General features: G+C 42.2%; 1 protein-coding gene across 3 annotated transcripts in view; it reads left to right on the top strand.

Moving 5' to 3' along the window:
* The window catches only part of SLC66A2 (solute carrier family 66 member 2), a 120134-nt gene extending 95884 nt beyond the window's left edge, over positions 1-24250 (top strand). For all 3 annotated transcript variants that reach the window (XM_083187791.1, XM_083187793.1, XM_083187792.1), the window contains one exon: positions 21566-24250. In XM_083187791.1, the coding sequence (XP_083043917.1) occupies positions 21566-21773 (208 nt within the window). In that variant the 3' untranslated portion in view covers positions 21774-24250. The remainder of the gene's footprint in view (positions 1-21565) is intronic.
* Positions 24251-24832: the final 582 nt, after the last annotated feature.

Raw genomic sequence — 24832 nt, 5'->3', positions numbered from 1 at the left:
CAATGTTAAATGCACCCCCACGCCACCCCCCACTATAAACGTGAACCCGAAGCGCAGCGAGCCCGCGAGGGGCGGCGGTACGCGTCCTACGACCTTTTCATACCCCCACTATCCACGTCGGCGTGGAGTTGAGAATAGAATAGTGTGGCGAGCGCAGCGAGCCACCGAGCCCGAAGCGTGGCGAGCGCAGCGAGCCCCGCGAGGGGACGCGGATACCTTCATAGGTAAACGCGTCCCCTCGCGGGCTTCACAGGTGTCCGCGTCGCCACGGACACCTGTGAAGCCCGCGAGGGGACGCGTATAACTGTGAAGGTATCCGCGTCCCCTCGCGGGGCTCGCTGCGCTCGCCACGCTTCGGGCTCGGTGGCTCGCTGCGCTCGCCACACTATTCTATTCTCGACTCCACGCCGACGTGGATAGTGGGGGTATGAAAAGGTCGTAGGACGCGTACCGCCGCCCCTCGCGGGCTCGCTGCGCTCGCCACGCTTCGGGTTCACGTTTATAGTGGGGGGTGGCGTGGGGGTGCATTTAACATTGTTAGCACCCATTTGGGTGCTCAAAAGCACCCTTTAGGGTGCTTATACGATTTTTGGTCGTATAGGGGGTCAAAATCGCGTCGCATCGCATGCCATCGGGTGCATGGCATACGATGCGATGCGATCTGTTCGACGTACGACGGACATCGGGGGCGCCGCCAAAATACACAAGTACCAAAAATTTGTATAACGAAAAATGACATATCCTATGTAAGGTTACCATTACAGGTCATTATGATGAATAAAAATGATTGGCAGTTTTTACAAATTCTCTTGGCACTCAAAGGGTTAAGATATATTTGATGGCATCAAGTTTTGAAATCCTGGGAGATTCTTTTTTATTTTCCTAGTGTTTAAGTAATATCGAGTATGTTGTACAGGGTCTTGATTTCTCATTTTTATTATCATAGTGGTCTTCTCCCTTATGCAAGAAGCCTACAATTTATGAGTTAAGCAATCACAGTTAAAATGAAAATTATTGGTACTCTTTACCTAAAAGGGTGCCCACGATTTTGATCTTGGGCATCGCAAGGTAAAAAATCGCGTCGGTCGCATCGCATGCGTCCAAAAAATCGCATGCGATGCGACTGACGCGATTACCGTGATTTCCCATAGGGAACAATGTTAAATGTCCCAATTGACCCGATTTGACATAGGGAACAATGTTAAATGGCCCACAGAGGCCAAATAGGCACCCTGAAGTGTGAAATGGCCCCCCCAATTGTTAACGCCACCCCACGATCAACGTCAACCCGAAGCGTGGCGAGCGGCGGCGGTACGCGTCCTACGACCTTTTCATACCCCCACTATCCACGTCGGCGTGGAGTTGAGAATAGAAAGTGTGGCGAGCCCGAAGCGTGGCGAGGGGACGCGGACACCTGTGAAGCCCGCGAGGGGACGTGGATACCTGTGAAGGTATCCGCGTCCCCTCGCGGGGCACGCTGCGCTCGCCACACTTTCTATTCTCAACTCCACGCCGACGTGGGTAGTGGGGGTATGAAAAGGTCGTAGGACGCGTACCGCCACCCTTCGCGGGCTCGCTGCGCTCGCCACGCTTCAGGTTGACGTTGATCGTGGGGTGGCGTTAACAATTGGGGGGGGGGGGGCATTTCACACTTCAGGGTGCCTATTTGGCCTCTGAGGCCCATTTAACATTGTTCCCTATGTCAAATCGGGTCAATTGGGACATTTAACATTGTTCCCTATGGGTAATCGCGTCGGTCGCATCGCATGCGATTTTTTGGTCGCATGCGATGCGACCGCCGCGATTTACATTTTAACATGGATTTCTATGTAAAATCGCGGGCATCGGTCGCATCGCATGCCATTATAATGGCATGCGATGCCCACGATGGGCGCCCTTCTAGGTAAAGAGTACCAAATTATTTTTAAATAATTAAAAAAAAGTTTTTATATTTTTTGTTCTAGTTTTTGTTATTCTTTAAAACTTTTACATGTAAAAGTATGAGTTGTATCTCATATGAAATCTAATGACTGTGAAGAAGAACAATGTCTTTATTAACTGAGCTTGGAAAGTGTCCATGCCCATAGCAACTCATCTCTGACAGGACTAATGCTGATTTTGCGAAAGAACAGAAGAGATTTTCATCCTGTCATTTCACATTCCAGTGTCTTAATATAGCTACGGAGATATGGATTGCACTTTTGTTCTCTACACAGATATATTTACTAATCGTAATTGGTACAAAGACAAATTACAAAGTTAATTGAGATGATTTATGAACCAAGGCGAGCACAATATCATTTGTCTGTAGAAATTGAATTAGACTCTTAAGAAAATTGCAGAAATAAAATAGGAACAAAAGATACACATATCCCAGGTAACGTTTTTCAATGGGTATGTAGTCAGTGGATAGACGGTGTCTAGGCCGATAGCTTAAAAGAGCTGACATACAATAGGTGGACACTGCTAAAAGCTCGACACAAGGTTATGGTCAACATAATCAAGATCGACATGAGTTTTTAGTGATTTATTTTTCCCCAAAAAGGTTTTTTTTTCTTCATACTTTACTATTCAAGTGGGCATAGAGCGGGACTATAATAGTGTGCCAAGCACAGCAAGGCACCGTGCCCGAAGCATGGCGAGCGAAGCGGTACATATACAGTGTCCATGTTGACGTAGGATTACATAGACAGCAAAAAATCATGAAAAACGCATCTCGACCTTTTTGACTGTCTACTGTTTAACTGGTTATGTCAACCACAAATTTGTGTCAACCTAAGGTATGTTTACCCTTTTTCGGTGTTGACCATTAGTGGTCGACCTAGTGACTGTAGACATACACTTCTATCCTCATGTTTACCGTAACCTTTTCGATGTACGCAGTATTCATTTTAAGAAATGAATACACATCACTCTGTCAGATCATACTGCAAACACGAGAAACAGACGTATTTTATTATGTTAAATGATCACCTGTTTTGTTTACAATTTTCTGAAATACTTGCTTTATATTTTGCATACAGTATAAATTCATAAATGTGCCAAGAGTTTATTTATCATTATTTTTTGCTTAAGGCCTACAAGGATTGTTTATATTCAGCAGCGGTTCTCAAACTGTGGGTCCTGACCGCAAAGTGGGTCCCCACCTTCTCAGTATGAGGTCGCGACGCCATCTTGCTGACCATCAGGCTGATGACTTTTCTAATGTCAGTCACTGATTCAAGGAGTCTGATAATCTGTTGAGTTGTCTGATACTTCAGGCTCCTCCCATCATTTTGTGCCTCCACAATGCTGCCATGTATGTGTTGTCTGCTGACTACACATGTGATGTGATGACCTTCTGTAGTAACTTGCTGGGGTCCTGTCATTATTTTTATTGTTTGTTGAGGTCCCAGCGCAAAATAGTTTGAGGTCCCCTGATATACAGCAAAATAAAAAAAAAGTGTAGCCTCCCCCCCCCCCCCCCCCCAAAAAAAACACAAATGCACAATAATAAATATACAAAAAGGTGTTATTCGCTTTCCCACTGCATCTTCTATCTGCATATATTTTTCCCAACATGAGCAAAAAGTAAATAAATAAACAAATCTTAATTTTAGAAGTTTTGTGAATAATCTCCTGTGCAAAGTAAGCGATACTGCAGAGTATGGGGGGGTTTGCAATCTGGGATCACGGCTGTCGATCCCCGCCGACAGCCATGATCCTGGCCCGTTTGTGGTCAGAGCGACCGCATAACGACAGATGGGATTCAATGTCCCGCTTGCCGGTGGGCGTAAAGGGGGCGCGGCCGCGAAAACGGACGTGGATTGTCGATCTGCGGCCTGAATCACGACAATCCACGGCCATGATCGGCAGAACGGGCCCGACAGCTTCTGAAGTCGGGCCCGTTCTGACGTGATCCCGCATCAATGCTGTCATTAATGACCGTATTGAATAGGGAGCTGCGTACCCCCCTATGTGGGAAAGAGACTAGTGATCCTATTATCTAGAAAGGCAATATAGATGCGCAATCAATTGAGAAGCATGACCAAATATCTTTCCTGACTGCTACGATGAAGAGCTGAAATACAATAAGCCTAGTATAATATGTAAGCAGTAAAGAACACTGATAGGTCTAGGTCTGGAGAACGTTATGCTTCTGTGACCTGTTCTAAGATAAAAGAATTATTAAAAAACATGATGCAAAAGGTTCAAAATCTTTTCCCAAAATCTTTTCTCTATAAACCTTTATATGACTGCATGTGGCACCGTTCATATTGCATTAATTATGCTGTCAGTGATGGCGCAGTACTGTAAGATACTGAAACTGTGCCTTCTGGCATTGACCTTGAAGAAGACAGCACATCTATTGCATACATTTCATCTTGGAACTGTATTTTAAAGCTATACATTTATCCTCATGTCACTTATTAGGACTTTACTTAGTAGAATACCTAGTTGCTCCCCATTCAAGTGCAAAGTAATAATTTGCACTTCTCCATGATCCCTTTTATAATATTAATGTGATGTTACTATATGAATAAGTTTTTATAAACAATAACATGGAGGACTGATACCTTTTGTTTCAGTGTTTATTATGCTGCTTTCAGACCGCAAAACTGGCTTTGACCCTGTATTTGAAAACGTTTCGAAAAACGGGTCTGCCAGGTAAAACCCCTTTCACACCGCGTCTCTTAAACGGTATATTACTGTTTAAGTGCGGTTTTTTGGACACTGGCAGACTCGTTTTTGGAAACTTTCCAAATACAGGGTCAAAGCCAGTCTTCATCGCCCCCCCCACCCCCCCCCCGCGGATTAACACACACACAACACCCACCCCCCGTTAACCCCTCCCCCCGCAGGTTCACACCCCCCCCTAGGACTAACAACCCCCCAATGTGTTTAAGAACACACACCCCCCCCCTCCCGTGCAAAAGTGACTTTCGGAAAATGGCTGCCCCCATACGAAAGACAGTTTTTTAAAACTGGTTTTCCTATGGGGCAGCCATTTTCCGAAAGTCCCTTTTTTTTCATAAGCGCATCTGTCCATACAGTACTGCGGCTGCCGGGATCTGCAAACTCAGGAGGTACTGGCTTCACAGAGAGGGGGGGGGTTCTTAAACACAATGCGGGTGGGGGGGCGGTCGGGAATGTTAACCCGCGCGGGGGGGTTCCAGTGCAATGAATATTTAATGAGCTCATTAAATATTCACTGCGCTGAATTTATTGGCTGGGTCCTAAATACCGTTTCAGACCCGATTTTGATGCCAAAATACCGGGTCTGAAACTGGTAGGACCCTCCATTTTAACCGTTTTACAAAAACGGCTTTTGTAAAATGGTAAAGTGGTCCTGCACCTTTCGGACCGCACAGATTACCATTTTAAAACGGTAAAAAAATCGTTTTTTAAGTGCGGTCTGAAAGGGGCATCCGTGAAATACTTGTGTGTAGTAGACATGGGCCTCATAGCCTGCACCAAGGGATTTATAATAAGATCTAGGATTTTTGTGGTTGTTGGTGACGTTGGAAATGGGAGGAAAAGGGACTTTAAAGTGAACACTTTAAATTGGATTCTGTGGGATATGGGGAGCCAATGAAGAGCTTGGCAGAAGGTGGCTTAAGAGCAAAATCAGTCTTTGTACGCAGGAGATGGGGCATAAGCATGCTGAAGGTGTGAGAAAATGTAAGATTTTTGTAATGTTTTGCATGAGGAAGGGGACTGTATGTAGGATGTATTAGGAGTGTATTATGTCAGGAGTGACCTCATTTCAATGAACAAAAGAAACAGGAGATTATAATGTTTTAAATGGAAATAAGGCTAACAGGAATTTTATAGACATTAGAGGTATTGATATGAAAGCTACAGTATAGATAACAAATATCCAAAAGAAAGACAGTATAGAAGGAGAGGTAGATTTGGATGCTCTCAACATAGAGGTAGTACTATATATAAAAAGGTGATAAATTCAGAGTTCAATTAGACTAACAGAGGGTGGAATATAGAGCTTTGTGCAACCTCTGTGTGAGAGGAGGAACTGGTGGTAGACACAAAGGAGACCACTAGGAAGTAAACCATTAGAGAACAGGGACTGGAGCAAAATAAATGCTAGAATAGAAGGTGGTCCACGGTGTTGAACACGTCCAGAACAAACAGATAAGTCATCCTTAAACTTGGCAGCTCATTAAAGAAAGTGAAGAGGGATTTTTGAGACAGTTCTAGAATGCTTGTCTTGTAATTTTATTGGAGCGGGAGGTAAGGACTTGATGTGAACAAGGAGCATATTTAAATGATGTGGTGAAGATACCATGGACATAGGCAAGTTGAAGAAGTGGACTACATGCTGGCAGGCATTGGGAGAGAAGGTGAATTGATGGCGGAAATAGTGATGATTGCAGAGCATTGGCCCTCAACAGGTATGTCCAGAAGGGGTGCGAACAAGTTAGAAGAGAAGGATACGTTGGTTGCATGGGCAAGGAAATGTTTATTAGCTTGTGCATAAGAAAGAGGCATGTGGCTACTACCATCTCCATTTCTAAAAGGTCTACAAGGGGACAATGAATTAGGTGAAAAACAAAATTAATTTGCAAATTATTTGTCATCTTGACATTTTATGCCAGAAGCAAATTGAGTTTTGCCCAGACAAGGTGAATTCCCTTTCTAACCAGATGTTTCCTATTTATCCTTTATTCTAACCATGTATTTAGTTATTCTTAGCCCTAGCTATAATATCATGTTATTCAATTTTCCCTGGTTTATTGATGTACAAGACTGTATGTAACCTTATAAAGGAAGATGGCACCAGCTGCAGAATAACCCCTAAAGAGGTAGTGCAACATTCATTTAAATTATTGTCATGGTCTGAGAATCACAAATGTCAAACTCGAAGAAGCTCTTAAAGCATGCAGATATCAATGCTCGCTTCTTGTGGAAACGACATAGAGGACAAGGTTACATTTTCAGTTTAGCAAAGTGACTCCTATTTTCTATGAAACTTTTACGATATATACTGACCTAACTTTTCTGTGCTACTGTATGTGAAATTTTTCATGGGACTTATTCTATTTTGTTCAGTTTTGTTTTCATTTGACTTATCTTGAATGGTGTCTGCAGTCTAATGCATTTGTATTTAAATATGCCATTTATGCTTGAGGCAATAAATGTATAAAGGATATATACAGTTATCTGACATTTGTGATATCTCCAAGCAGGAGATCGGTGCCAGGATACGGACATTGTGAAAATATAGCTTGGCTGTTCATGCATAGAAGTTTGTGTCAAATAATAAAAATGGCATACTTGCACCATGCACAATAAGATATATGTTTTTTAGAATATATATATATATATATATATATATATATATATATATATATATATATATATATATATATATATCTATATCAATTTATTTTTTAAATTAAGATTCTTTGATTTTTTTTTTTTTATCAATTTCTAAAGACCGTGGGGAGTATTCAATTAGCCCCGAAGAAACCTAGTGTGTGAAAAATGGATGTTCCAATTAAATCGCCTTAACAAAAAAAAAAAAAAAATTCTGCATCCGCACCATTTTCCATTGAAAACATTTCTGTTTTCGGTGATTTTATGAAATCCCAGGTAAGGCACAATATGCGCCACTTTATAAATCAAGTCAAATCTAGTCAGATTGCTTAGAAAATTGCTCTTTATGGCTACATATGTAGGCCCTATTAATCCACATGTAATCGTAAATAAACAAATCGGTTAAGTATAATAGCTGTTTCAAAACAATACTTATTATCTAATGGTATAAACCACAGTAAAATACAATGGGAAGATGCTAAAAACTGTAGTTTGAAAAAAAAAAAAAAAGTAAAACAATGCTGCAGTCCTGTAAACCTTAAATGCATTGCATGCACGTAAACACAGATTAGCACATTAAACATATTATTTATAATACAGTATGAAATATACTGTACTAGTTCACTGTGAGCCTTAAACCAAATGTATAAGTCTTGTTACCATCTCTTTTTTTTTCTGTTTGTTTAAACAATTTTTGAAAGTGTCTCTTGTATGTCAAGTGTTCCCATGCTTCTCCGTCATCATATGGTCTCAGCAGCAAAGAACATCTATCTTTGAAAAGAAAACAATTAAAATTCAGCGTTGCAAAAAATGTACTTAAATGTTAGCTGGGAATGTTATATTACTTGCGAGGAACATTACTTTGTTTGTACTTTGTACACTTAGGACAGAATAAAAGACCACATAAAATCTGAAGACCATTTCAGTGTAGAAATTGACCATTGTGAAAACTAATTGCCTTGCTCCAAAACACATGGTATAAGCTATTTTCATTCAGTGAGATTCTCTGCAAGGACTGTTAAACAACTTAAGTACTTGCCAACAAATCTACTTTTTATATAGTCTGTGTCCACATATTTTCTGACTTGTTTTGGAAAATATAAAATATGAATCTTTAGTTGACTATTAGGAGTAGATTTACTAAGGTACTAGTTTTTTTATAACTGGAGATGATGCCTATAGCAACCAATCAGATTCTACTTATCATTTGGCTAGCACCTTCTGGAATATAATATCTGATTGGTTGCTATGGGCAACCTCTCCAGTTCTAAAAACCTAAGTAAATGTAATAGAAGAAACAAGGGTTGATGCCAGTCGCACAGGAAATATTAGTTGAATATAAATAGGTGGACCCTTTTTGTTCAGTGTTTCTCTGTGAATTAATCACATTTAAGGCCCATGAACACTAGTAGACTTTCATTTCAAAAGACTTTGCCAAAATCTTTGATAGATAAATCTTTCACCAAAGTAGTGCGTACACACTGGACTATTTTCCTCAAAGAGCAAGAGATTTTCAGGAGGCGAAAGACTTTAGGCCCATACACACTTGAAGATTTTCATTTCAAAAGACTTTGCCAAAATGTTTGATAGATATATCTTTCACCAAAGTAGTGCGTACACACTGAGCTATTGTCCCCAAAGAGCAAGAGATTTTCAGAAGGGCGAAAGACTTTGAAAATCTTTCATTATAAATGGTCTGGGTTTGGATTCCAAGGGTTTCGACGTGGCAGCCCTCACCGCATCTCCCGCCGGCCTCCCCCCCCCCCTGGAGCCATGCAGCGCCGGCCGCATCACCCGCAGCCCCTTCCCTCCCTCGGAGCGATACCCCGTGGAGCAACGCGGCACCCGCATCACACCCCCTTCCCCAATGGAGCGAGTAGTGCCGGAGCGCCCCCCCCCCCCCCCCCCCCGGGGCACTACCTTGCCATATAAATATAAAAAATATATATATATATTACAGGTTGAGTATCCCGTATCCGTTATCCGAATTATTCCGAAAACCATACATTCCAGAAAGTGGAAAAAAATATATTTTTTTTGCTAAAAACTCACTGGGGACATTTGTATCAGCACTACTGGTGACATGATATGTAACTGGCACTATATATGTGAAAGAAAATGATTGCTTGTCATTCAAATTCAATATCTGAGATAGTACACAAATTTTGTTTCATGTTTTGAAACCTTGTTTTTTGAACAAATAAATATATTTGTGTGTACTTTATGTGGTAATAAAATATATTTGTGTTTATTTTATGTGTTTATACAGCCTACATGCAAGATACTTCAAAATACATCATTGAAATACTAAAATATTCCGAAATACGGAATAATCCGTTATCCAAAATTCTCCTGGTCCCGAGCATTTTGGATACGGGATACTCAACATATATATGTTATAAAACTTTACTGTGTGGCGGTCCACACAGTAAAGTTTTTCACTGAAGCCCCGGAGTGACGCCTGTGTTTATTCGTTTATATATATATATATATATATATATATATATATATATATGTATATATATATGTATATATATATATAATTAATAACAATATTTGCTGCCTTTAAATTAATACATTGGTGGCAGTGGGCAGAAATATATAAACATTGGTGGTCAGTGTGTTTAGCTGGGCAGACAGCACTTCTGTGCTGTCTGCTCCTTGTTGTGCAGGGCGGGGGGTGGGGCAGCCGGGTGTTTAACCTGGCCGGGGAGCAGCAGCAGCCGGGCGGCCAGAGGGAGAGCGCAGGGTGCCGTGAGTATGACAGGCGGGGGGGGCGAGTGGCGGTCCGCCGGGCTTAAAATAGGGGTTAATCTTTCAGACCGGCAGCGTACACACATGGCGATGATGGATGAAAAACCATCCATCATCGCCTCATCTGCTGGTAAAACCAGCAGATGAACCACTTTCCTAACGATGATGCGGGAGCGCGCATCATCGCTAGTGGGCAATCTCTGGGCCATACACACTAGGCGATTTTCAGCTGAAAATCGTCAAGTGTGTATGGGCCTTTTGCTGAAAATCTTTCATATACAAGGCTATTTAAATAATGGGCTGGGTTTGAATTCCAAGGGGCCATTTTAATCAGTGCATTCCTGTTCTTGGTGCCTGATTCAGAACTGATTGCTGGGCTGCGTATATTCAGAGCCCAGCAATCAGGTAAACTCCACCCCGCGCCGCCCGGGTGATAGTGACAAATTGTGGGTGACGGCAGCGTAAGGGTGGCCAGTGATGGTGACGTATAGTGGGTAACAGCAGCGTGAGGGTGATGGGCAGTGGGTGATAGTGACTGATTGTGGGTGACGGCAGCATAAGGGTGGCCGGTGATGGTGGCCAGTGGTGCCAGGAATATATACATTGCTGGCATGTGCCAGCAATGTATATATTACGGCATTATAAACATTATTGGTGGACAGTGGTGCCAGGAATATATACATTGCCGGCCTGTGCCAGCAATGTATATATTACTGCCTTTAAACATTGGTCGTCAGCGGCTACGTGTGATACATACACGCACTGTGGAGCAGGGGGAAGATGCGTCCAGTAAGCCGGGGGCGGGGCGTTCGGACGGGGGCGGGGCGCTCCGGCGTGCCGTGTAGTCGGACGGGGGAGAGGAGTCTGCTGCGTGCAGCAGGTCTGCAGCGTGTGCCGTGTGAGCCGGGCAGCGTGGGAGCGAGGAGGGGTGAGTATAAGCAGGGGGAGGGAGCGGGCAGTCAGCTGGGCTGAAAGTCTGTGATCTTTCAGCCCGGCTGCCGTACACATTTAGCGATGATGGCTAAAAAAACAGCCATCATCGCTAGATGTGCTGGTAAAACCTGCAGACTGCCCTCCTCGGTAGCGATGATGCGGGAGCGAGGAAGGTCCTGAGGAAGCTCTTGCGAAGCGTGCGCCGACCACATATCAGTTTTGACTCCCGATACCCCCTCCCCACTTACAATGTATTTTTGATTTATGTGTGACGAGTTAACGGGTCTCCGCTGTACACGGAACCCTCTGCCGGAAGGTGCGGCGGTTAGCTTGACAGCTCACCGCACATAGGCAGCGTATGTCTTAGAAGCCCTGCACGGGCATACTTACCAGAAGGCACACTGATATAATTCCCTGATGCTGCCTAGCTACAATATATCCTTGATTTGTATGTGATGAGTTAACGGGTCTCCGCTGTACACGGAACCCTTTTGCCGGAAGGTGCGGCGGTCAGCCTGACAGCTCACCGCACACAAGCAGCGTGTGTCTTAGAAGCCCTGTAGGGCCATACTTACCAGAAACCGCACGGATATAACTCCCTGACGCTGCCTGGTTATATTGCAAATACAGCTTACAAATCCATTACGGCAACCACCGGACCTTGGGCGGGTGACTGAGAGTACTATCCGCACTCAGCACCAAAGGTCTCAACATTACGTATATGATACTGGAGTTGAGTCTCTGACCTGTTCCCATAATAAGATATCAATCCCCCTCTCATGGTAGAGATATCAAATGGGAGATATCTAATGGGAGATATCTAATGGGTTACTCGCACTCCACATAAACAAATCTTATAGTGTGGGATCCCCAGCAATACCAAGGGGTTTTCCCATAAAACATTGCTGGATACACACTGGATCTGTATTAACGCATTGATTAACCAATAAAATAAAAGTTGATCGGGAGTCTAACTGAATAAGGATTCTTATCCTTTTTTACTCACTGGTCTGTGTCTACATGTACGTTTGTGTGTTTTTTATTTCGCAATCTTTTAAATAATTCTAATAAAAGTTAAATCTTATTGTATCTTTGATCTTTGGTGCACCAACAAAAGACATTCTTTCCTTTCCCAAATTTTGCTAAGTAAATGTAACCCTTAGGGGTAAATTTACTAAGATGGGAGTTCTTTTGAAGATGGGATGTTGCCCTTAGCAACCAATCAGAATTAATTTTTTATTTATTTTGCCCCTTCTAGCAGATAATATATAACATCTGGTTGCTATTGCTAAGGACAACATCAAATCTTCCCAATTTTTTTTCCCATTTTAGTAATTTAACCCCTTATGGAGGTACTGAATCCCTGCCAAATCAGCACTTTGTGACCCTTTTTAAGGGCGAATTCCACTCTTCCTATTTAATCCCAGTGTCCATTTTTTGCCTGGATGAAAAATCCAGCATCGGCGAAAACTGTGTAAATCAGTGTAATTCCGTAAATTCACGCAGTTTCTGTCAATTCACGACAAAAAATGAAATGGCATGGGCAAAAATGTAATAAAAAAAAAATTGAATACTGATCGGCGAATTATTGCCGATATTATTTTTTTTCTCACCTTGCCAGGATATTCAGCCTGGATTGATTACCCCCTTAGTGTCTCCTCTACAAACCATTTTTCTATAGTGGTAGCATCAGGGTTGCCTAGGCAGCCAGCTAGAGGAGGCAGCAAGCGGGTCAACAGGCATGCCGCTAAAGGGAGGTGCCATGGGGTGGAGCTCAACAACTGAGCCCTGTGTGGGGGCGTGTCCATTGCGATTGCGTCATCGTGGCGGTTTGCATCATCTGGTCCCCTTGGATCCCCTGCCAAGGGAGGATTGTGGGAGGCTGGGGGGATTGTGGGGTACTTGCCCACCTTCCAGGGGGTCTGGGAGGCGGACACAATTTTCGGGAGCCTCCCAGCCATTCCTGCAGGGTAGGGAAGTATGGGTAGCATACACCACTGTACTTTCAAAGTAAAAAAAAAATCAGTGGTGCTACTGTACATGAACAAAGACACAACAGTTTTGATTTGAGGTTCAGCAGATCATTTGTGTATAGAAGAAAATAAATGCTTGTATTGTGTAAACTGTATAGATGGTAGTGATCGTATAGAATAGGAAGGATGGATGAATATTATTTTTTTTTTAACATTTTCACTTTAATTTTTAATGTTCATTTTCACATGTTGCATCACATTCCCGCAGCTGTACTGTACTGTCACGCTGTTGTATTGTTGTAGTATATCTCCTTTATGGAGCTGGAGCACTTTCTTATACCTTGTATGATTGATTATCGTCAAAAAGATATTTCTTATATTAAAGGGCAAACGCAGGTCAGTGAGACACCATTATTCTTGTCAGCAAAAAAAGAAACTGAAAATGGCAGAACACACAAAAAAGATTTTACTGAACAATGCCTGGAGGCCTGAACTGTCACGGGGCCTTTACTCGGTTATGGATATTACATTATGATGACTAAGATATATTTTAGATAGGGTATGCTTACAAGTGTTAAAATAAAAATAAAAGTACTTGTTGCAGTGGAACACAGACAGGTAAAGGAACAATGGGAGCCAAGCATTATTTTCATTAAGCACTCTGCATATAGATAACTAGTAAGCCTTCTCAAAGCAAAATCTTCGAAAGCTAGGCCTGCTACCTTCTGTGTTTGTGCGTGAAAGCAATATAGTTTCACTCTGTTAGCAGATTGCAGTGTTTCGGAGACTTACGGACACTAGACACATAGGTGACCCTAGTTGCGCCACTAAAACATTAAGCAGCTACTTCTATGAATCTCCCCTGTTAGTGGGAGATGAAAAGCAGAATAGAAATGGTAATTGAGAGCACTTTCGAATTCCACGACCTTTAAGAGATTAGACCAGCACAGGATCAAATATTTCTCAGTCAGATCAGATATCAATTCCATACTTTTATTAAAAATGCATTAAATTTTTTGACATCTGTTTGATTACAGTTCACATGATGTCAAACAACATAGCTTAAACTCCAAACCCTACGCGTTTCGTCTCCAAAGATGACTTCATGGGTAAACTGTGGGTGGTAGAGATTGCCTTTAATTGAGAATGCCTTAATTGAGAATTTACATAAGTGAGAATTTAGGTATTAAGTCATTCTTTACCACCCACAGTTTACCCCTGATGAAATCTTTCGAGACGAAATGCGTATAAATAGCCATGCTTGGGCAAACTTTGCCACAGTTTGTGTGTGTGGGGCACTACATTCTTCATGGCTGCAGCTAGTAGGTGCTATTTCTAGCAGGCAGAGATGATGGGGGAGTGGCAGACTTTGGAGGCTGCTGGTCACTGGGTGCAGGGGGAGCTGTGGGCCCAATGTCAGACTGGCCCACAGTGAAGTAGAAAAACTCTTGGTGAGCCCTGCTGCTGGGCCACACCACCTTTGGTGCATAGCCACACCCTTTTTCATGCTTTCCTACCCCTGCCCCCCCCATGGGCCCTTCATGCCCCAGTCTGACACTGTGTGAGCCCATAGCATCTGCACCCCCTTAACGCTTGGTAGTTACACCATTGATTTTTCAATATGGGATGCTGAAAGACTGAGTCAATATTTTTCTCTTAATAGTCTCTAAATTGTTAAAAATGTAACTCTTAATACTGTATTTTGCAGGATGTAATATGAGTTGGTCCCAAAAATGCACATAGATGTTTTAATAAAATACAAAATGAAGGTTAGACTGGTTATATATACCTCCTTACGCGCCCTCTGTCCTTATTCTAAATTTTTATTTTGGGGTTTCAAAAATATATTTTCTTCAAGGCTATCCTATTGGAACACCTGAATAAGAAAAGTTATCACAAAAACGAACCGGTTTAGTGAAAACTGCGTTTTTCATGCAAAACAGCTTAGTTTCCAGGGACTTATTTTGCCTGCTGGAGGCAGGAGACACATAATCAATGGCGGGCTGGGCCGGTGGGCAGGGTGCCACATGCCCCCCGGGCTGGTGTGTATTTCAGTGTTCTGGGACTGGCTGTGTGCATCTGGTAGCCGGGAGGCACAGAATGCTCTGGCGGGTGGGAGGAGGGGTTACAGCTTGGAGGTGATTTAAAAGGCAGCTCCAGGAAAGCATCCCCTGTGATAGAGTGGGGAAGGGTCTGAGGGTTTGTGCATAAGTCATGCTGTGCTGCTTGGGATAGAGGGAGAAAAGCTGGCTTAACCTAACCTCCCTCCCCTCTCACAGCCTACTACTTTATCCTTTCCTACAGTAAAACCCCAACTTTTAAGCCAGGAACCTAAGCCCTGAACTTCCCTCCCGCAGCTTAAACCCTGACCTTCCCTCCCGCAGCTTAAACCCTGACCTTCCCTCCCGCAGCTTAAACCCTGACCTTCCCTCACGCAGCTTAAACCCTGACCGTCCCTCCCGCAGCCTAAACCCTGACCGTCCCTCCCACAGCCTAAACCCTGACCGTCCCTCCCGCAGCCTAAACCCTGACCGTCCCTCCATCCCGCATCTTAAACCCTTACCCTCCCTCCTGCAGCTTAAACCCTGACCCTCCCTCCTGCAGCTTAAACCCTAACCCTCCCTCCTGCAGCCTAAACCCTGACCCTCCCTAATGCAGCCTAAACCCTGACCGTCCCTCCTGCAGCCTAAACCCTGACCGTCCCTCCTGCAGCCTAAACCCTGACCCTCCCTCCCCTCCCACAGCCTAATCCTATCCTCTCACAGCCTTCACCTTAATTCTTTCTTTCAGAAAAACCCCAACATTCAAGCCAGCAACCTAAGCCCTGACCTTCCCTCCCGCAGTGTAAACCCTGACCGTCCCTCCCGTAGGCTAGCCCTAATCCTCCTCTCTTGCAACCTAATCCTAACCATCCCTGCAGACTGCCAGCAGTGCACTGGTCGAGGGGACATAATAGCCTCTGGGAGCAGCATCGGTGGGTCAAAACAAGGATGTCATGTGTCACTGAGGAGAGATCCGTGATCCTCCACGACCGCAGCAGCAGTAGGAGGTGGCATCTTCCTCTCAGTGGGGCATACAGGGGAGGTAAAAAAAGGCAGCAGTCCATGTTTAAGCCCCACACCCTTCAAACACCCGCAAATCCTGGGTTGTGCAAACAGCCGAACACAGCTATCCAGCTCCTTCAGTATATTTTAATTATATACAGTATTACTCAAGTATGTACATTTTATCTCTCTCTATTTATCTATCTATCTCTCTATATCTCTCTATATATCTATAGATATAGATATATAGAGATTGTAGATTGATAAAAGCCAGTTTGGCTGAAACGTCAACAGTACCTGTATAGGCTACTGTGTCGTTTTTTGGTTATTCGCAAGTCCTGAGTGCCGCGGTTTGTCTACAATTATACTTTGGGCAGCTCACACTGCACCACCACCGAGGGCACTGGGCCAGAGACACCATTGGAGTGGAGTGCCAGCCGCACCGCCATAGATATATAGATAGATAGAGATATATACATATACTACAGGTTGAGTATCCCCTATCCGTGCATCCCCTATCCGAATTATTCCAAAAACCGTGGTTTTTGGAATCATTCGAATTTTTTTTTTTTTTTTTTAAACCCCCCTAACCCTCTTTTCATACTTACCAAGTCCCAGGGCGTCCACAGCAGGCCTCCGGCATCTTCTCCAGGGTCTCCAGCGGTCCCAGGAATGCATTGCGCGAGTGTGCGCGCGCGCCGGTGACGTCACCGGTGCGCGCGCACACTCGCGCAATGCATTCCTGGGACCGCTGGAGACCAGGAGAAGATGCCGGAGGCCTGCTGTGGACGCCCGGGGACCACCGGACACCTTCAGGGGACAGGTAAGTATGGCTACACAAATTTATTCCAAAAACCGGAAAATTCCCCTATCCGGAATGCCCGTGGTCCCGAGCATTTCGGATAGGGGATACTCAACCTGTATATGGATTAGTATCCTACAGTATATATTGTATATTACATGTAACGGCGCGCCATCTATGCGAGGGAAGAGGGTGGGGTGGCGAAATGACAATGGTGGTGCGCCACTTGCTTGTGTTGCCCCCCAGGCTGAAATTTGCCAGCCAGCCCCTGTACATAATCCCCCATTTTAATCTGCAACTCGTTCCTGCTTATTGGAGATAATTAAATAGTGCTAAAATTACTTAAATGGTTTTAAAAGTTGACTGCAACTCTGGAGTATTTATATGAGAATGTGTTTTGATTTAACAGTGTTTGTGTCTATGAAACCTTTCCAACCCAGTTGAGCTGACTTGGTAGTAATTACTGTGTTTGGTTGGGTATTTCCATTCCGGAGTGATAAATAAAGACTAGTAATTTTCTTACCAAAAATTGGTTAATAATTTTACATTTAGCACTAAATGAATATGCATGTTTTGGTAAATGTGGCCACCTGTAGGGTGATCTATTGTGCTTAATCTTTTTGATTTAACGTACATAGTTTTAAGTACAGGACTGTATGGTTCTTGCCAAAAAGAATTTTGGTGTTTAATTGATATTAAAGCATCTTATGGTCTCTTTTCTGTTCTATTCTTCCTAATTTAATATGTGCCTCTTTTGTGGTTGTACTTAAGGGTATGGAATGCATTTTTTGGTCCAGTATTTAACTTTTAAATAGTTTGGAAAATTTGACAAACTAATTTCGTATGTCATGTGTGGAAGTTACTGCTGTATAAATCTTTTATCAGCGACCTTAAAAATTCTTGGAGTAGAGGCCCTCACCTAAGCAATATTTGGAAGTTATATATGCTCAATAGGTGACCAATCCTGGGATTTTGGGCCAAAAAAATCGTGGGATTTCAGTCCCGGGATTGGATGCTCCAGTAATAGTAATTTCAGGATTGGGTGGTACATGCTGGGCAGCACTGAACACCTCAGTCAGTTTTATTTACCTGCTTTGATATCCCTAATGTCTGGCTGATGGGCCCAATTTAGAGATGTGCATAAACTAGAGATGGGCAAGTTCGGTTTGATCTGGATTTACTCTGTTCTCAAAGCGGAATCTTATTAGCCATCCAAAAGATGTGGCAGCTGATAGCCAATAAGATCCCACTTTGAGATCCGAGTAAATCCTGGTAAAACCAAACCTGCACAAACCCACTGGATTATGTATATCTCCAATGTTTGTTCCCTCCAGCTGTTGTGAAACTACACATCCCAAAATGCCTTGCCATAGTTTTAGCACTCCCCAATAGCTAAACTGTGGCAAGGCATTATGGGACTTGTAGTTTCACAACAGCTGGAGGGCTATAGTTCGGACATGCCTGACTTACACCATCCATCCTGATTAATCTAAGGCTTACCCAGATGACCAATGTTCATGCAGATGAAATACTATGTGGTGAAATACTTTGTTTTAATTTAATGACACTCTAACAGAGTCTGAATTACTCTGCTAGCCACAGTGCTATACTGTTTGTTCACGGTTAAGCGATATTAGACCTCATTTAGATGTTTGCAAATTGTTCGATGTTTTCTTGCTGCGCATGCATCTGTGGCACACTGCGCAACTGCAGCAATTTAATTGTTATAGCTCTCGCAGAAGATCAGTCGCAAAGTAACAGGTAGACCCCGTTTGGTAATTGGGAGTGGTCGTGCTAACAAAGGCATGTCATTGTCGTTTACATGGTGTTTTCTGGGCTTGCAATTTCACCTGCTACTAGAGAGCCCTCTGCATCCCAGGAGAGCAGCTTAGCCTAGGCATCTTTAGAAGCACTCAGAACTGATATTTTAGCACTTGTACACCATCTCACCGCATAGAGAAGGGCCTATTTTGCCTCAACAGCAGATTGGCTGCACAGCATGTACCATTGATAAAGCTGCAGAAAGATTGTCTTCCTTCAGCTGCACAGTGGTCCATCTGACTGATCACATCAGATGTAGCCATGTCAGGGAAAGGCCAGACTGGTGGGATCACATCTGCTGGGGCCACACCATGAAAGTGGTTGAAAGTTATTTAGAGCATGTCTGGTTCTAAAGCATTTACACCTAAGAATTTGCATTTGAGGTTTTTGAGGACTATTGCAGCATAACAGAAAATTAATTTGCTACAGTACCTATAAATAAAGAAATATAAGTAAATAATTGCACTACTATTAAACATAATGATGATAAAGTGAAAAGTTAATTAACAAGATTTTGCTTTTTTGTAGACTAGAATTGGAATCATTTTGTAAAATCATTTTATAGATACTCCAGTACTGGGATACGCTACAACACTTTTTAAATAATGATCACTTGCAGGATTTAGACACTTTGGTTTTGGCGCATAGGTCAATGCTAATCAAGGATTGTATTGTTTGCATTCCCATCTGCCAGACCTACAAACATATGGACTACAGTCTGTATTGATAGATGAAATTGTTTTCTGGTGGATGATTCCATCTCCTGTTATTCCTAAAAGCTGCTAGATGATTTTACAACTTGCTTGTACTTGGGATGAATGACTGATTCATTCTAGTTTCATTTGTATAATGGAGGAAAACTTCAATAATGGTCACAATGATCACAATACATTTAAACTCTTTTATGCAAGATTTATTCACTGCTAATTCATCAATATTGTCCAATGAGTATTTCTGCCTAGGGTAGTGATTCCCAAATTCCGCCGTTGCAGTCTACATTTAAAGAATATACATGCTTGAGTCCAGATGGCTAAAGCTAATTGGAAGTGGCACTAATTAAGTCATTTGTGCTCAAGCATGGGTATCCTTAATCCCGCCACATAGGCAGCAATACTGTAAAAAATATATAACAGTAATACTGCCTATGTGGTGTGGAATAGCTAAATATCAAGTTGCGTGTCTATTTAGGTATGAAAAAAGACAGACATTGTTTATAATCAATATTAATGTGACCATCGGACCAGCATTAGATAATACATTTCTGACGGCTGTAGATAAAGCCGCTTCTATCCTGTAGTGTTACGGGCTGTATTACCGTCTGATCTAATCTCAGGCGGCGTCTCATATGCAAGAACCGAGCAGAAGATAAAGGATTTCTTAAGGGCTGTAGAAACAACTGCTTCTACTCTATGATGATGCTGGATATGCACCGGTCTGTTATGCGCATATCAGGGGAAACTTGAAACGCGCATCGGTGTCCCGGTATCTATGTCTCTGTTTAAATAATTAATTATATATATTGTGCGTTAAGAGTGTTTGTATCCTATGCAGACTGTTTAACATAACAAAAGCGCTATCACAGCCGTGGCTAAGACTGACTGTGTCACAGTGCACAACCCGGCTTTCCTATACACCCCACATTAACCTCTGTCCGGCACTTGCAGTGAGATACTACCGGTGAACATAACAGACCGGTGCATATCCTGCAACATCATAGAGTAGAAGCAGCTTTTTCTACAGCCGTTAAGAAATCCTTTATCTTCTGCTCGGTTCTTGCATATGAGACGCCGCCTGAGAATAGATCAGACGGTCATACAGCCCGTAACACTACAGGATAGAAGCGGCTTTATCTACAGCTGTCAGAAATGCCAATGCCGGTATCCTTGGATTTAGGGCAACAATTTACTGCATTTCAATTCCAGGATCAAAATACACACCCACAGTTGACTTTTATTTTTATTTATTTTTCTGCGATTGAGCGCTTTTCAAACTAAGGAATGATAAAATGTCCCAGGATTGGTATCGATAGTCACAGCCTTTCTTCTTTCCTCACCCTGCTATCCACTTTCCCAAACACTATACCCTAACTTAATCTATGGGATCACAGGAGAAAATTTCTTAACAAATAATAGCTTAGTCACATTAATTTATTTATAATCTATTGTCCGCTAGTTCAGACTGAAGCTAGCCATACATCAGAACGGCCTGCATACGACCTGATCGTATGCAGGTCGAACGAGCTATGGTAGGTGCTTTAAAAGCACATGAGATCTGCTTACGACCACAAGGAAAGCAGATGGTTCAGACATGCAGCACATATGATCTGAGGGCCAACCTCTTGCCCCATGGGACCGCGCTTCCTACCAATATTCCTCACGATGTGTACACAATCCGTCTCAATTGTACATTCGGGCCCGATATCATATAGGGGTATGGCCAGCTTATGACCAACCCAGATTTTGAAAAGGGTATGCAATAATTGACTCTTGATGTGCAAAGAAATGTGTATGAGTGGCTGTAAAGCTGGGTTTACACTACACAATGTGTGTACCCAGTGACATTGTCTGCAATGGTCTAGAGTGGGCTAGCAGCACCAGAGCACAGAGCGACATTCCAGGTTGTAACAGGTGGAGGGTGCTAGAGTGAACATTACCTAAATGCATCTGGTGTCATCCTACAGAGCACATGTTTTGTTGGGTGGGCTGATGGAATGGACAAAAAAAACATTTTTTTTCCTTATTTTTAAATTGGTTAAAATGCATAAACTGTGAGAATAATGTGCTCAGTGTTTATAAATTGTGCTTACACATACTGCAGTGTTGTATAATCACACTATTTCTTGTTGTGCCTGGTTTGGAACATGTTTTTACTTTGTAAGTTGCTTACTGTAAACATCTTATTGTTTTCCTTTTTTTTTCCAGCATCAAAATGGTTCTAATGTGGACCAGTGGAGACACGTTTAAGACGGTGTACTTTGTGCTGAACCAGGCTCCCTTCCAGTTTACAATTTGTGGGCTCCTGCAGGTCCTTGTAGATATTGCCATCTTGCTTCAGGTGTACATTTACAGTGGATTCCCTCAGAAGCCAGTGTCGCACATCACACATGTTACCAGTGCCAAAGCTCTATGATGAGGAGAGCATGTACTGTCCGATCACGTGCTTCCCATTCCCAGAACTGCTTCTGCACCAGTAATGCAATTATCTGAGCGTATCATGAAAACTCCCTACCTATATTTGTAATCTTTTTTTTTTTCCCATTTCAAGATCTGCTACAATCCTATTGCTCTGTCAGTATCTTCATAAAATCTATTGTTTGGGGCAAATTCAGGTTTTAATTGAGTATTTACTGTATCTGTGTGTATATATTGGAATACATGTTTCTCAACTGTGGACCTCACGCGATGCTCACCATTTATCACTTTTTTTTACTCATCCAACTAGAAGATCTGCCCAACGCACTTGAAAGGAGTAAGCCTACTTTTGCCTTTGGGAAGGTGCTGCTGCAATCTTGATAAGGACCTACTGTAGTTATGCAGGAAGCGCAAGAATGGCATCACATTTCACATCAGCGCTAACCCGTCTCGTTAATTATCTTCCATTTTTTACCAAAATACTGCTAGTTTTAACCTTGTTTAAGTTTTAAATTATTTATGAAAATAAGGGAACATCGGGGTTCACGTTATCATAAGGTGGCATATTTGAGCATTTCTTTTAACATTTGATAGTTACACATAATAATGTAATGTGAAGGTATAGAATAAGACCATTTCCACCAATTGTGAGCATTCTCAAAGCTGATATTTTTTTGAAGAGTGGAAAACAAGGAATGTTAATTAAAAATGCTCCTTCTGCACAATGTTATTAGCTTTGTATATCACTCCACAAAACAAAATCTTGCGTTGGCATTACTCTACATACAGATGGAGCACCTCTCGTTCAGCGCCGGGAGAATGTCCCCACCGGCGAAGAGGCGATCCATCTGACTGGGACACGCAAGCGTCTCGCACGCACACGTGTCCCAGTGTTTTGGCAGTGGGTTACGGGAACCCTGCCCGTGTCCACTTTAAGGAGACGGGCAGGGTTAGGGGGGGCTGCAGGGAGGTGACATGGACCAAAAACTAGGCGACGGAGAGCTCCATTGGAAGGGGATGAGACGCTCGCGTCCCCTTCTGTTGGTGGCGATCCGACCACCAGACCCCCGCTGAATGAGGCCGGTTCCATCTCTAGGTGCATGTTTGTCTGCTACTTCCTTTGAAGTTAATGCTATTTTGCAACCCACATCCAGCTATATGCATCTTGATAAATAATCACAAAAACCACGTTGCTCCACAGACCCATGCACTTCTGAGAATATTACGGTGCACCAGCGTAATCTAGGCTTGTTACCTTATTATAGAGGGTTTTGTATTGTGGGTTTTTTGTTTGTGTAACTGAAGATCCAATTTCACTTTACAATGTCAGTGTTACTCGATCAGACTGCTGCTCACTTGTTCCTATGGGTCAGCTAATTGCTGGGACACAGCGCTATGCAATCTGTATTACAGAGATGGTGTGCAGTGCTCCTTCTACCATGTATTATCCATAAATGCTGGGCATCCTTCCTTCAACCTCTTTGCACAATAATTACTGCAGGCTATTTTAAATTTGTCCGATTTCTGTGTATAGCTTTACATAATTAATTATTTTATGCACATGTTTGTAACTTGCTCATTTTTCATAAACCGTTCTCTCTCTTCAGCTGTATAGGGCACCTTTACTTCCAGTCTATGCTTATACTTGTACGTTTAATTATGGCCATTGTTTATTAATACATCTTTATAAATTTGCTCTGATATTCTACTATTATACTATAAACAATCAATCAAAAAATAGTATTTCTAAATGATTATAACCAGAAATGATGTAGTTGCCATTATAACCTATTCATCTTGCCTTTACGTGGTGAAGGCGCACTTGCCTGAATAAATCATCATCAAACTGTACTAAAAGTTCTAGTATTAAAGTGGGATGTGAAAGGCCGTGGCTTCTATATAAACCATATAAATGTTCACAGCCGTTACATGAATGTTACTAAGCCGTCCATATAACGGCGACACGAAAATGTTACTGACATGACTGAAATTGTCTGCATATAAGTTGCATTTTAAAGTTATTTTAGAATATAGACTTTGTAGTTGCAATGCAATGCATTGTCAGAACACACAGATTGTCTATTTATTGAGGGGAAACGAGTTAAAACTATCAAATTTCTTCTTTTTTTTTAAATTCTGCACAAGTTTTTTTTTTTTTTTGGTGGATGATGATTTTGCAAAGTGTGCTTTTTTATTTTTCTTAATGATTTATAATGAAAACAAATGCAATGTATGTTTAGTTGTAACAAACAGCTTGGCTGCTGAGAACACTTTTATGCTTACAATATGTTTGTAATACCAGCCGTGGAAGTTTAGTTTTTTTGTTTTTGTTTTCTCTAATTTTTTTTTTCTTTCAAGTGGTGTCAAAATTGTGTAAAATATGTACAACTGATAAAATACCATTTTAACAAAGAGCTTCTTGAGAATACATTTTTTTTTGTGATAAAATTGCAATAAAATATCATATTTAATCTATTTGTAGCAATAAATTGTGTCTTTACTAGGTTATTTTTAACATATGGAATTTAGAGTATATTGGTTGCTTGACAATTACTAAATTTTCTTTGTTTTTTTTAGTGTAGCGTTTGTGCAGTAAACACTTTGGGTGAAATTTTATAGAATGAGAGATTCAGAAAGTGAGAGATTTGGAAATAAAACTGGTTTTGCCTCTTTAAAAAGACCTGGAGATTTCTTACCAAATCTCTCACTTTCTGAATCTCTCATCCTATTAAATTTCCCCCTTCGTATCTGCAACAAGAATAACAATACAGCCAAAACATATGTAAATAAGGTACTTGTTTCCTAGCACGGCCACCACGATTTCTATCGTGGTGGTCGTGTCGGAAAAAATCGTGTCGGTCGGGTGCATACCAAAACGCACACGACACGACCGACGCGATGTACCCGATTTCTCCATAGGCTTCAATGTTAAATTATTTTAACATTGAAGCCTATGGAGAAATCGGGTCCATCGTGTCCATAGGCTTCAATGTTAAATTATTTAACATTGAAACTGAGTCCATTTGGAATAGTAAAAAATGGTAAAAGGGCCAATAT

Source organism: Crinia signifera, chromosome 5, assembly GCF_055691185.1.
Source record: "Crinia signifera chromosome 5, ASM5569118v1, whole genome shotgun sequence".
Taxonomy (NCBI): domain Eukaryota; kingdom Metazoa; phylum Chordata; class Amphibia; order Anura; family Myobatrachidae; genus Crinia; species Crinia signifera.
The sequence above is the reverse complement of the archived record's forward strand: the minus strand, read 5'-3'. Positions and strand labels throughout refer to the sequence as shown.